Source organism: Acinonyx jubatus, chromosome A1 (genome assembly GCF_027475565.1).
Source record: "Acinonyx jubatus isolate Ajub_Pintada_27869175 chromosome A1, VMU_Ajub_asm_v1.0, whole genome shotgun sequence".
NCBI lineage: Eukaryota > Metazoa > Chordata > Mammalia > Carnivora > Felidae > Acinonyx > Acinonyx jubatus.
The window spans coordinates 18,737,709-18,750,622 of record NC_069380.1 but is presented as its reverse complement, the minus strand read 5'-3'; the positions used below and the strand labels follow the sequence as shown (position 1 = coordinate 18,750,622).

Genomic DNA, 12,914 nt, shown 5'->3' with positions numbered 1-12,914 from the left:
GAAATAATTAAGGAAATAATCGAAGAAAACTTTCCAGAGGTAAAGAAAGATTCAAGTTTTGAGAGGATCAGTGCTTACCAAGTAGCTAGTAAGACTGACGAAAACAGACTTGCTCCTAGACACATCTCGGTGAAATCTTGGAATTCCAATGATAAAGAAAAAATCATAAAGGCTTACAGAAAGAGAAGAGAGAACGTACAGAGGAACAAGAATCAGACTGATGGCAGACTTATTGGATACTCTGGATGCTAGAAGTAAACGGAGCAATATCATAAAAGTTCTTCAGGCAAAAGGCTTTAAACCTAGAATGCCATACCCAGCCAAACTGGCATTTGACGCTGAAGGTACAAGAACATGTTTTGATACCAAAGCATCCGCAAACTTTATTTCTTGCATCCCCCCCCCCCCCCGCTTTGCTAAAGTATATATTCCAACAATTCTTTCAATCTAGGGTGACTATAAATACACACAATATACATTATCTTCTTCCCACACCAAAAGTAAACAAGGAAAACTGGAAAATAAAATGTCACATTTCTACCTAGGAGGATGGACAGCTAAAGTAGTTGGGAAGTAGGGGAAAAGCATGTTATAGATACTACCCAGATGTTGGGAAAGTTAAAGAGTATATTAAAATTAATATTAATCATCATAGCTTCTGTAGAAGTAGACTTTCTGAACTATAGACAGAGGTGGGGTTAAAGTAATAAAAAAAAAGCACAGGAAAAATATGGCAGGATAAATAGAAAAAAATGCGAAACTTGAACTCTTATCAAGAAGGTATTTAATTTTATCATATGTATTAATGTGAATCTTGAATCTTTATATTAAACCTTTTCTTTTAAAAAAAGATATACTACAAAGCCGTAATAATCAAAACAGTATGGTACTGGCACAAAAGTAGACACATAGATTAATGGAACAGAACAGAGAGCCCAGAAACAAACCCACACTTATAGAGTCAATTACTCAGTGACAAAGAAGGGAAGAATATACAATAGGGAAAAGAAAGACTCTTCTATAAACAGTGCTGGGAAAGGGATGGCTATATGCAAAAGAATGAAAATGGACTACTTTCTTCCACCATACACAAAAATAAACTCAAAACGGATTAAAGACCTAAATGTGAGACCTGAGAACATAAAACTTCTAGAAGAAAACATAGGCAGTAAGTCCTTTGACATTGGTCATAGCAACATTTTTCAAGATAGGTCTCCTAAGGCAAGGGAAACAAAAGTAAAAATAAACTATTGGGACCACACTACAATAAAAAAGCTTCTGCACAGTGAAGGAAACCATCAATAAAACAAAAAACCTACTAAATGGAAGAGAATACAATATTTGCAAATGATATTGATAGGGAGTTGATATTCAAAATACATAAAGAACTTCTAGAACATCAAAAAAAAAAACAATCAATACCAAAAAAAGGGGGGGGGGGCATCTGGGTGGCTCAGTCTGTTAAGCGGCTCAGGTCATGACCTCCAGGGTTCTTGGGGTTGAGCCCTGCATCTGGCTCTGTGCTGATAGCTCAGAGCCTAGAGCCTGCTTCAGATTCTGTGTCTTCCTCTCTCTCTGGCCCTTCCCCACTCACGCTCTGTCTCTCTCTCTCTCTCTCTCTCTCGCTCACTCTAACATTAAAAACAAAAAAGGGCAGTGGACCTGAATATACATTTTTCTAAACATATCTAAATGGCCAACAGATCCATGAAGATGCTCAGCATCACTAATCAGGGAAAAGCAAATCCAAACCACAACGAGATATGACCTAATACCTATCAGAATGGGTAGAATCAAAAAGACAAGAAATAACCAGCGTTGGCAAGGATGTAGAGAAGAAGAAACTCTTAAACACTATTAGTGGGAATGTACATCAGTGCAGCCACAAGGGAAAAAAGCATGTTGGTGGGTTCCTCAAAAAGTTAAAAACAGAAATACCACGTGATCCATTCGTTCCATTACTGGCTATTTACCCAGGAAAACCAAAAACACTAATTCAAAAAGATACATACACCCCTACGTTCCCTGCATTATTAGAATAGCCAAGATATGGATAACCCAAGCGCCCACTGGCGGATGAAGAGGCAAAGAGGAGGCGATAAAGGTGGCCCCTCAGGCTCCATGGTGGCGGCCAGTGGCCGCCGCCTGAGTTAGGCTTCGCGGAGGCAGGGCCCACGTGGCAGCCGGCAGTTCCGAAGCAAGGTGGGAGGCGGGGCTGCCAGGGCCAGAAGAGCTGGCCTTCTCGCTGCAGCTCCACCGCAGCTGCCGACCGCACCGACGCCTTCCGCCGCGGCCTCTTCCTCTTCTGCTGCCGGGCGCCACCATGATGCGCAGGCCCACGCGGCAGGCAGCCGCTGTTCCCCGGCCAGGACCGGGAAGGCGGCTGGTCTCACAAGGTAGGGGCCAGCCAAGGTGAAGGGGGCGTGGTCCCGCGCATTGCCCGGTCCCCACCCCCACCCCGCTCCCTTGCTCATTCTGGGCCCCAGCTTTTGAGTTAATCACTTGTTTTTAGAAATCAGCTACCTTGGAAAAATGACTTGTACACATATGAGCCACCTTCTGAGGACACTTCATCCAGAGACAGGTGAGTCTGTGTGCCTCCAGCTCAAGTCTGATGCTCATCTCTAAAGGGTTTGTGGCTGTGTAGGCCCCGAAACACGCTCCAGACGTCCCAAGGCACATTATTGCACAAGGAGCGTCAGGCCCTTAGACTGGAGACTGGGACATAAGCAGGCTTGCACACAATCAGATTATTTGGACAGAACAATTCCAGACCACAACTTTTTTCCAGAATTTGGAATCGTAATAGAAACAAGATGAGATTACACTGAAGTTGTTGAAAAAGCAAATGAATCAGAAATTATGGGAACCATGAGTACCTGAAGAATTGGATTCCATGGCAAAACAAAAATCCAAGGAAGATAAAATTTTCCATAAGTTTAAAAATAAAATAGCCCTTGAGGGGCGCCTGGGTGGCTCAGTCAATTAAGCATCGGACTTTGGCTCCAGTCATGATCTCACGGTCTGTGAGTTCCAGCCCCACGTCAGGCTCTGTGCTGACAGCTTGGAGGCTGGAGCCTGTTTCCAGTTCTGTGTCTCCCTCTCTCTCTGCCCCTCCCCCCGCTTGTGCTGTCTCTTTCTCTCTCTCAAAAATAAAGATTAAAAAAAATTAAAAATAAATAAGTAAAATAGCCCATGAGCCAGAACAGATTCTCAGATATGGCAGAGGGATTGCACCCATCTGGATCTTCGGTGAAAATATCCCTCAAGAGAAGGATATTCCATATTGCCCCTGTGGTGTCAAGAGAACAACATATCTGCATTCCAGGTCATGTGGCGGTTGCTCAACTACCTGAAGGCTGACGGACTGAACACAAGTGTCAGTGGGGTGTTCGGGCTGTCTTCACCTATGCTGAAAGCTGTAGACTGGGGATTCACCGCAGAGAGGAAATTGTTTGGAAGAGAGAAAACAGATACACACCAAAGAGGTTATAAAGCCTTACAAATGCTCATAATCTCTTAAACCCTGCAATTCCATTTCTAGCACTTTGTCCTAAGGAAATAATTATACCACAAAGATATTGTTTTAGGGGAGTTTACAATGTGTAAATATTCGTGAAACAAAAATGTCCACTGACAAGTAATTAAATAAATTTTGGTGCATCCCTACAGCAGAAGGAATGCAGTCTTAATCGTACAGACCTATGTGCACATACAATAAGATACAGGTTTAAACTGACACCAAGATATTCATAGTATGTTCCTATCTTTGTACAAGTACTTATACATGTGTATGTCCACAGAAATATGGAAAGATACATACTCGGTGTGAACTAATTATGAATGGCAGGACTAGGTGAAGTAATCCTTTTACCTATGTTTCTTTCTACAGTAAAAATGGGTTAATTGCCTATATATACACACACACACACAACACACACACACACACACACATATATATACACACATGCAATGGAATATTACTCAGCCATAAAAGAGAAGGAGATCTTCCCATTTGCGACAACATGGATAGACCTAGAGGGTATTATGTTAAGTGAAATTGTAGTCAGAGAAAGACAAATACCATTTCACTTATATGTGGAATCTAAAGAACATACAAACACTCTTAAATACAGAGAACAAACTGGTGGTTGCCAGAGGGGAGGTGGGTGGACGAAACAGGTAAGGGGACTGAGAGATACAAACTTCCATGTATAAAATAAGTCATGGAGATGAAAATTACAGTCTATAATATTTTAACAACTTTGTATGGGGACAGAAGCTGACCACACGTATGGTGCACACTATACAACTGTCAAATCACTATGCTGCACCCCTGAAATTAATAGATGTTAACCATATTTCAATAAGGAAAAAGGGCTTTTGGCTTATTTTTAATTTTGGCATTTGAGAGGATAAATGCCAATGATCGAAAATGTCACATTCCCAAACTACACTAGTTAAGGCATACAGCAACAGAGCAGTCATGGAAGACCAAGGTTACCCTTTAAGGCAATTTAACTTTTGAGCTCCACACTGCCTCATTTCAACATCATCCAATTACTTAACTATCTTCTCCAGACCCTCCCCCACCCTAGCTGCTTAGAGTTCTTGGTTCCTTCCTGGAATTTCTCCTATACTAGCTTCTGACAGGCAGTGACAGCTTCCCAGCACTTTACAGTAGATGAGCTGGACCCAAAACCTGCCAGATGGGAGAGGTCTGTTTCAGAGAAAAGGAGGCACACAGAGAAGAACACAGGTATGCTACACCTAGATCACCTCAGACCACGATGGCCCGATGTCCTGATGCAGAGAGCCGGGCGGCAAAGTCTCCAGACTAACCTCCACCCCCAGAAGTGCTGTTGGCCCATTACATAGTATTAAAACAAAGGCAATAGGGCTGTCAAGGAACCAAGCATCCAAGGTCCTAGCACTGTCTTGACACCATCTAGCTGTGCAATCATGACCAAATCCACTGTCCCTCTCTGGGTCTCTTTTCTACATATACAGTGAGCATTAGAACCAATGGTCTCTTCTAAAGGCCCTTCTAGCTCCATCATTGGGAGACTGAGACCCCTCCAAAGTGGGGCTGTGGCCTCCTGTTGGCACTGCACACACCCCCCAGCAGAGGGAGTTCCCAGATCACTAACAGGAGCCTCCTCTGCCAGCACTGCTGGCTTAGAGCACAGACCCCTGCAAAGGAGCCTGTTGTCCTCCAAAGGTAAATACAGGGCAATCTACATCAGTGAGGGATGACCCTGTGTTACCAGTGCAGGAAGAAATCCTACATAGTCGTCAGGATAATTAAATGCTATACAAGTAAGGGCCCAAAACATGTTAATACTATGATTAAAAACAAAGCATGTCCACCAGCAAGTGCCTTACACGCTAGACTCCCAACAATACCCTTACAACTTAGATCTTTAAAATATACTGTCCTCTCTCTCTGACCCTCCCCCGTTCATGCTCTGTCTCCCTCTGTCTCAAAAATAAACTGTAAAAAAAAAATTTAAAAAAAAGGGGGGGGCACCTGGGTGGCTCAGTCGGTTGAGCGTCTGACTTTGGCTAAGGTCACGATCTCACTGTCCGTGAGTTCGAGCCCCACATCGGGCTCTGTGCTGGCTGCTCAGAGCCTGGAGCCTGTTTCAGATTCTGTGTCTCCCTCTCTCTCTGACCCTCCCCATTCATGCTGTGTCTCTATCTCAAAAATATACTTTAAAAAAATTTTTTTTAATGTACTGTAAATTATAAATGTGGCACCCAAACACCTGTCCACACAGAAAAGCCTTCATAGGAAAAAGAAAATCCTATCACAGCAGATTCTACATCTTTGATAAACTGACTGAGGGACATTTAATTCCAAAAGCTGAGAATTTTTCATGTGGTTAAATACCCTCCTGTGACAGAGACAAAAACTGAGCCCAGAGCATTCACAGGACTGTTAAGAAGGTGCCAGAGGTAGGCAAATGGGTCCACCATTCCCATGGTGCCTTCCCAATGTGGCATGGGGAGTGGGGTGGGGGATGGAACATGTGGTCAAGGATTGCAGTCGGGTAAGGGACCGACCCAAAGGCACTCAGCAGCCAAGAGGCCAGTGGGGCAAAACCTAGGCAGCCCTTAGTTTCCCCTACTCCTGGACCAGGACCCTCCTGGGGTCTCAACCTGGAAGCTGGTGCCTGTACTTACTAGTGTCTACAATGCACGGTCTATAGCCTTCCTTGTTAGCCTACCTTGGTCGACCCTTGGTTCATCAGAACTGTGACTTTCTTCACAATTAAGGGAATGACAGGATGACAGGTGGCAGCCCACTTGGTGTGTTGACCCAGGAGGTCCCACTGGATAAGAGGACAATGGGCAACCCACCCCTCTTGGCCTCTCCACTCCCAGGAGCTGCGACCCATTAGAAGAATCAGTACAAGGGGCAAGGGTAAACCAGGGTTCTCATCTAGGAAATAGCATCCCAGCACTTCTCTGCCCCTAAAATAACACAGGAACCTAGAGAACCAAGTTACTACACATGCACTTCCAATTACTGACCTCAGGCTGAGCAAAGGTAATCTTTCTAGAGAGTGGCTTGTGTGTTACAAGCACAGCCCAAGAGTACTTGTGCCCTATGGGGCTGCAGTCGACTCTGGGGCTCGGCCCCAGTCCAGCCCACCATTCCCTGGCAAATCCTAGGGCCTCTCCTTTCCTTTTAGGGCTGCAGAAACCATCAAATATCAATTTCATTTACCAAAGACATTTCTAAAGGGTGTCCTCCTTCCTGTCGTTGGCAGTAATAAGGGCAGTAAGTGGGATTTCCCTGGAGAGGTGGCACAGTGTGATCCGGCACTACAAGGGCTCTGCAGATTGATTGCCAGGCTTGGAGTAAAATCCCATATCACCTGCATATCCCAGCCGTGTGACAATGGACAAGCGACTTCAGCTTTGAGCTGTGAGGGTTTCTGGCTGTAAACTGAGGACATTCCCACTCTGCACCCTGACTCAAAGTTTTACTGTAAGGGAACTACTCTACCTTCTGCCGTTCTTGGAACACAGTATTACACATCCGTTAAATGGATCCACTCCAAGGCGAAAGCATGTTGCTTCTGGAGTGGCAAAGGTAATCTTTTCTTCGCCCTTTCACTGGAGCTCACTCGTAGCAGGTACTTGAGGAATAGAGGATGAGGTTTTCCCTGGAATTACCTGCGGCCCCCGCTGTAAGGTCAATGGCAGCTTGGATGGCAGGACTGGACTTCATGTTTGCCCACTCCTCTGCTGGGCTCCGTAGAAGGCAACTCTCTGGAGCTTATGATGGATGTCTCATATCCCTGAGAGGAGACAAGAGCTCTCCATCAGTGGGGCCTCCGCAGCTCACCATCTACTGGGACCTCAGCTTCTGGGAGCCAGGAGATCGGCTCTACGTTTCTCCAAAGAAAGGCAGCCAAAAGTGTCAGTGCAGCTTAGAAATTGGCTTCCCGTTCTCCCCACCCACCACCTCCTCATAAAAAACTCACAAGTCGAAAAATGGAGTATCAATGCTATAGCCACTGGTGGGAGGGGTGGGGGGAGGGGCATTTCAACCAACCTTTCTGAAAAGCCTACAAATTAATGCCAAATACTACAGACACCCAAGCCACATCGAACTAGTTTTTCAGAGCCCTAAGTGGAGCTATCAGTCCACTAGGCTCGGCTCTAAATTCAGACAGCAGCCTGTGTTGGGTCCCTAAAAGGAAGTCGCGAAACGGTAGGTCTGTAAAGGAATGGGTTAGGAGCACCGCAGGGTGACACATGCCTGGGTCTGAACGCCTGCTCTGCCACCAGCAGTGTGGCCCCTTGGGCCCCTAAAGCTAGGGGTCCCCACATATAAAAAGTGAGTAATAGAAGTATTATAATACAAAGGCAATCACAAATAGTGACATGGGACAGGTGTTCTTAGAGCTATGAAGCATAGCACCAAACATGATCATCATAGTCCCTTCCAGAGTTTCTCAACCATAAACGTATACACAAATCACCTGGGGACCTCGTGAAACTAGATTCTGATGAGATAGGCCTCACGTGGGACCAGAAACCCTGCCAGTCATGACCGAGCTGCGAGATGAGGCTGATAATGACTGAGCCCCCAACCACATTTGAAAAGTAACACCTGGTCAATTGTGTGCTCAATTTGCTTGATAAGAATCACTGGGGCACTTAATACTCAGTTACCCAGGCCTCTGTGCTAATGATCATGATTCAGCAGGCTTGTGCTAGATCCCAAGAAGTTTGGGAGGACTAGAGTTTACTCCTCTGCCTTTACACAAAAATCACCTATTGCAGAGGGAGGGACTTTATAAATATGGATTAAAAAAAGGAAAGGTGGCTCATTGACAGAATATTAAGATAACCAACTCAGCAACCAATTCTGTGGGGTTTTCAAGCTATGTAAGTGACTTATCTGTGAATAACAAAGAACAATTTTTATTCATCACACTAAAGACCTTTGTGCTCATCAGGCCACCTCTCAGAGGGTGGTGGGCCGGCTGGATCATTAATGAAGGCCAATGTCAGCCTAAACATCAGCAGAAAAGAATCTTATCCACTCACAAGTTTAGCCACTTGAAGCATGTTGCCAATGACCAGACACTAAGAATCTCGATTTCTTTACCAAAAACTGCAACCACAAAAGCACAGTACTGGACTTGAAAAAGCAACTAAGTTAGACAAGACATGGGTTTTGTGTTGATAGGACTAGAGAGGCAGGATCAATAACTAAAGCTTATGAGGTGGGAGGAGCCTGGCTGGCTCAGTCCGTGGAGCAGGGGACTCTTGATCTCAGGGTCTTGAGTTCAAGCCCCACATTAGGCATAGGGATTAGTTAAGGAAAAAATAAAGCTGATAAGGTGGTGGCCATCCGGTACCTCGAGAAGGATATCAGGGTCCTAATCCAATCTCCCCCTTTTCCAGATGGAAAACTGAGGCCAGTAAGCAAGGGCTTTTCCAAGGTTTTATAAGTAGTCAGTGGACTCAACTCAAGTCTTGCCTTTTGGGTCTGTGCTTACCAACCAGTATTTAATTCCACAGTATTCCAACCTGACCAAAAAGGAAAAAAAATAAACACTGAATCTTGCGTTTTAGAGGAAAAATGGAAGCACACGGAGAGAAGAGTCCCACAGGGCCCAACCAATGTGGCTTCTCAGAGTGGTCAATTATTTGGGTGTGGACATTTCTTAATTCACAAAGAAAGGCAGGCATAGACCGTACTGTGTCGTCAGTGTGAATTCAACCCCTGCAGGTAAGCCAAACTTAAACACATTGAATCCTACAAATAACGACTTCTAGATTAGGACACTAAACAGTGGTGGGAACAGACCAACTCAGAACGCGTGGGCAACGGACTTAAATTATTGTGTAATTTAAGAAGGCTTCAGGAAGTCTTGAAGAGGACATACGGCTCGCCCCGAGGGAGGCAAGACTGGTCAGCAGGAGTTAAAACTCATTCCTGAGCCTGTTGAAAAGCTGAATCCTTTCAGCGTCCCTTTACCCCTCCTGCAAAGGACACGCGAGTCTGACTCCAGGAGAGACAAACAACAGAGCCAAACAGGCCTTGTCTCGTTCCCTGGGGAAATTAATTTCTCGGTCGGGAGAATCCTCTGAGGTCGCGTTCTCCGCCAGGTAACTCCGCGCACTGAGGAAAGACTCCAGCCTCAGGCGAAAGCTGGCGCGGGAGGAGGCCGCCCGCCCGCCCGCCAGGTCACTAGAGCCGGGGCACCAGGCGCTGCGATGCCCACCCGTCTGGCCGCTGGGACGCCGGCCAGGCAGGCGCTCCTGCTCCGGGGCTCGGGGTCCTGGCGGGCACAGGGGCAGCTCAGGGAGACCGCTCCCAACTTTCTCTTCCCAGCTTCAGCGTTCGCTGACTCTGCCCCCAACAACCTGCAGGAGTCTCCCATTCATAAGCGCCTCCGTCCCCCCACCCCAACCCCCACCCCGGGCTGGAGCACCGGCGGCGCGGCGCCCGGAGGCCTGATGACACTCGGAGGGAGCAAAGGGGGCAACGTTCCCAGCAGGTGAGCACCGCGGGGAGGAGGCCGCGGAGCCCGCGAGTCTCCGGCGAGCCCCGGCCGGCAGCTCCCGCGGGTCCCTGGGCACGTGTGCGGCGCGCCGGGCCGCGGACCCCTGAGCCCTGCCCGGCTGCCGGGGAAGGTCACGCCGCCCGGGCGCGGAGGCCCGCCCGCGTCCCGCTCCCTCCTCCCCGCGGGCTCCCTGCAGCCCGGAGCGCCGGCCGGGGCTGCGCTCACCGCCGCGCCGGCTGGCCGCGTTGTGCTCGGGCTCCGCCGCTGGCTCCCGGCTCTGCCTCCGCGGCTCGGGGCGGCCGCTTAACACTCGCGGCGGCCGCAGGCCGGCCCTCCGCCCCGCCCTCCCGCGCGGGAGCACACGGGGCGGCGACCCCGCGGGCCCAGGAGCGCCCCGGCGGCGGCGGGGGGCGGGGGAAGCGGAAGTCCGCGGCGGAGGCGGGCGCGCTCGGGCCGCGCAGCTCGCGGGTCCCCGGCGCCGGGAGCGCGGGAGCGGGCGGGCGGGCAGCGGTCTCGGAGTCCCGGTTGCCTTTCTTCTTCCAGGTTCCCGGGTCCCTCGTGAGAGGCAAGACCCCAGTTAGACCTCGGGGCGGGGGCTGGGGGTGTCAGGAGTTAGGAGGACCCACTGAGTCTTTAGGCTGGGTTACCTTGGTGGGACTCAAGGCCTCAATTTTAAACTATAATTGAAAAAAAAAAAAAACAAAACTATAATTGAGTACAAAAGTACTGGAAACTGTAGTGATAAAAACACATTCGTATACTGCCATAAACACACACACACACACACAATTTTTCCCATTCTGCCTACCGCACGGAATTCTACTTTCACCAATGACATTGGAGAAAGTACACCCACCGATGAAAGCTAGCTGTCAGTCGGCCTCTCTGATCTTTTAGTTCTAATGAATTATAGGCTATTTCTATGGCTCTCCGACATTTTATGAAAAAGCACTATTCAAGGAATCTTTTATACTGGGAGTAAAGGAATTTTCTCTAGTGTCCTAAACCAAAGAGCCAACACCTTCTCAATTGGAAACAACTTGGTCTAGCGTTGCTTCCAGCTGCTCAGTGTAACTCGGTCATAGCCTTCTGATTCCTTTGGTTCAGTCTTCATGCGTTTATTCTCATTTTCTACACTGTTTTCTTCCTTAAACCATGCTGTCTTTTTCTTTTACAATCTGTGTTTGCCCTGTTTGGATGCGGCATGTGGCTAATGCCAATGTAAGTTAAAGTGATGGGGGCAGGAGGCAGGGACTCAAATATTCCACGTGACTTGTGTTAGTGCTTAAGGTGAATGCAGGAGGGACTAGACCTTCCTGTGGTAGGTGGTGCCATGAAGGTACCAGACCCCTGATCAATGGGGGCACTCCTCAAAACAGCACAAAACTGACTTTTCACAGAATCAGCACTTTAGAAGTCAAACTTCTGAAACAGAATGCAATTATAGAAACAAGCCAGGGAGTTTGAAATACTTGTCCAAAGTGGCTTGTGACGTAACTGGTGGGAAACAGACTAAGGAGCAGAACCTACAGTTAGAACACCCCATAGGACTAAGGGACTTTCAGTATCCCCTGGCCCAGTGGCTTTTGCCAACTAGAATGAGGTCCAAAGGAACCCTAATTAAGGGCAGATCCAGATCCGCAGTTACAGATTGGAAAAAGCACTTAACTTGGAGCCAGCATACTTGGGTAAAAACCTGTATGACTTTTAATGAGCCATTTAACCTTTTCAGACCCCAGCCTTCACGCGACAGCATCACGGCCTCTGATCTCTGTGATCCTGGAGGAACAGTCCACCACGTGGGCCACTGCTGCTTTGGGAGCCTGCTGGGGCAATCCACCGTGAGGGCAGAGGCTTCTCCAGTTCACCGCATGCACCCTTGCTGAGCGCCCAGCCAGTCTCATGCTTTGTCCTGTCTCCCTTGAGCCCCTTCTTCTACTCTCTCAAAGGCTATTCCAGGCTCTCCTCACTCCTGCTACATTTCTTCTCTCCCTCGCCTCTCCTCAACAACCTTAGCTTCCATTTATTCCCGTGAATTTAAGAGAAACAACCAGGAAACATTTGTGCAACATTTTAACCCCTAACTTACAAAGTTACCTTTTTTGCACAAACTCTCATCCTATCGGCCTCTGCCCTGTTGTCTTCCTTGCTGGATCCTGGTGCCTTACCCCGTGGCTGGCACCAATGATGCTCGTGAAGGAAACTGAGGCTCAACACTTGCCCAAATTTATATAGGTACTAATGAAAGAGCTGGGACTCCACAAAGTTCTGTCCAATCTGAAGTTGATGTTCGTAACTGTGACCCTCCACAGTAATACCTCCCAGAAGGCTTCCTCTTAAAAGCCAGAGGGTTTCAGGAACCAGTTGTTTCTCCTGAAATAAGTCTCCCTGCATGATATTGTATAAAATCACCTCCGCAGCTGAAAATCCCTCACAGGAGTGGCTCCTTCTGTTATCTTTGCTTTAGGAATAGAGGCACAGTTACAAGGTGTTGAAAAGCTTAACAGCTCACAGAAGCTGAGAGAGAACTGATTGGAAAAAAATCACCTGCTTGGCATTAAATCATGAAAGTGACCGCGCGAACTTTGTTCTGAGGGTAATTCCCCAGGAATCCGATGGCCTCTTGAGAACAAGGACTTTAGATTCTTGCATCCCTGCTGTCAATATAGGTAGGTTCATCCAGTGGCATCTCAGATCTGGGTTCCAAACAACAACCAAGTCGGTGCACTGACCCCTTTGCTCCGGTGGTTGTTTGCTGCACTTGGGATTGTGTAATCCAGGGGCATTAGTGCAGCTGACAGTGTGCTGGGGGGGCAGGTGTAACGCAGGTCAGAGGTGAGGGGACAGAGTGGCTAACGTGGAGAAGGGAGACTTTGCTAT

General features: G+C 47.7%; 1 protein-coding gene across 4 annotated transcripts in view; it reads right to left on the bottom strand.

Annotated features, from left to right (window-relative positions):
* Positions 1-12,914, bottom strand: part of SLC25A15 (solute carrier family 25 member 15) — a 61,517-nt gene that overhangs the window by 26,215 nt on the left and 22,388 nt on the right. For 2 of the 4 annotated variants that reach the window (XM_015069658.3, XM_053214862.1), the window contains exon 2: positions 7,186-7,310. In XM_015069658.3, coding sequence (XP_014925144.2) covers positions 7,186-7,240 — 55 coding nt within the window. In that variant the 5' untranslated portion in view covers positions 7,241-7,310. The other 2 variants (XM_027064748.2, XM_015069660.3) reach the window with 2 other exon arrangements.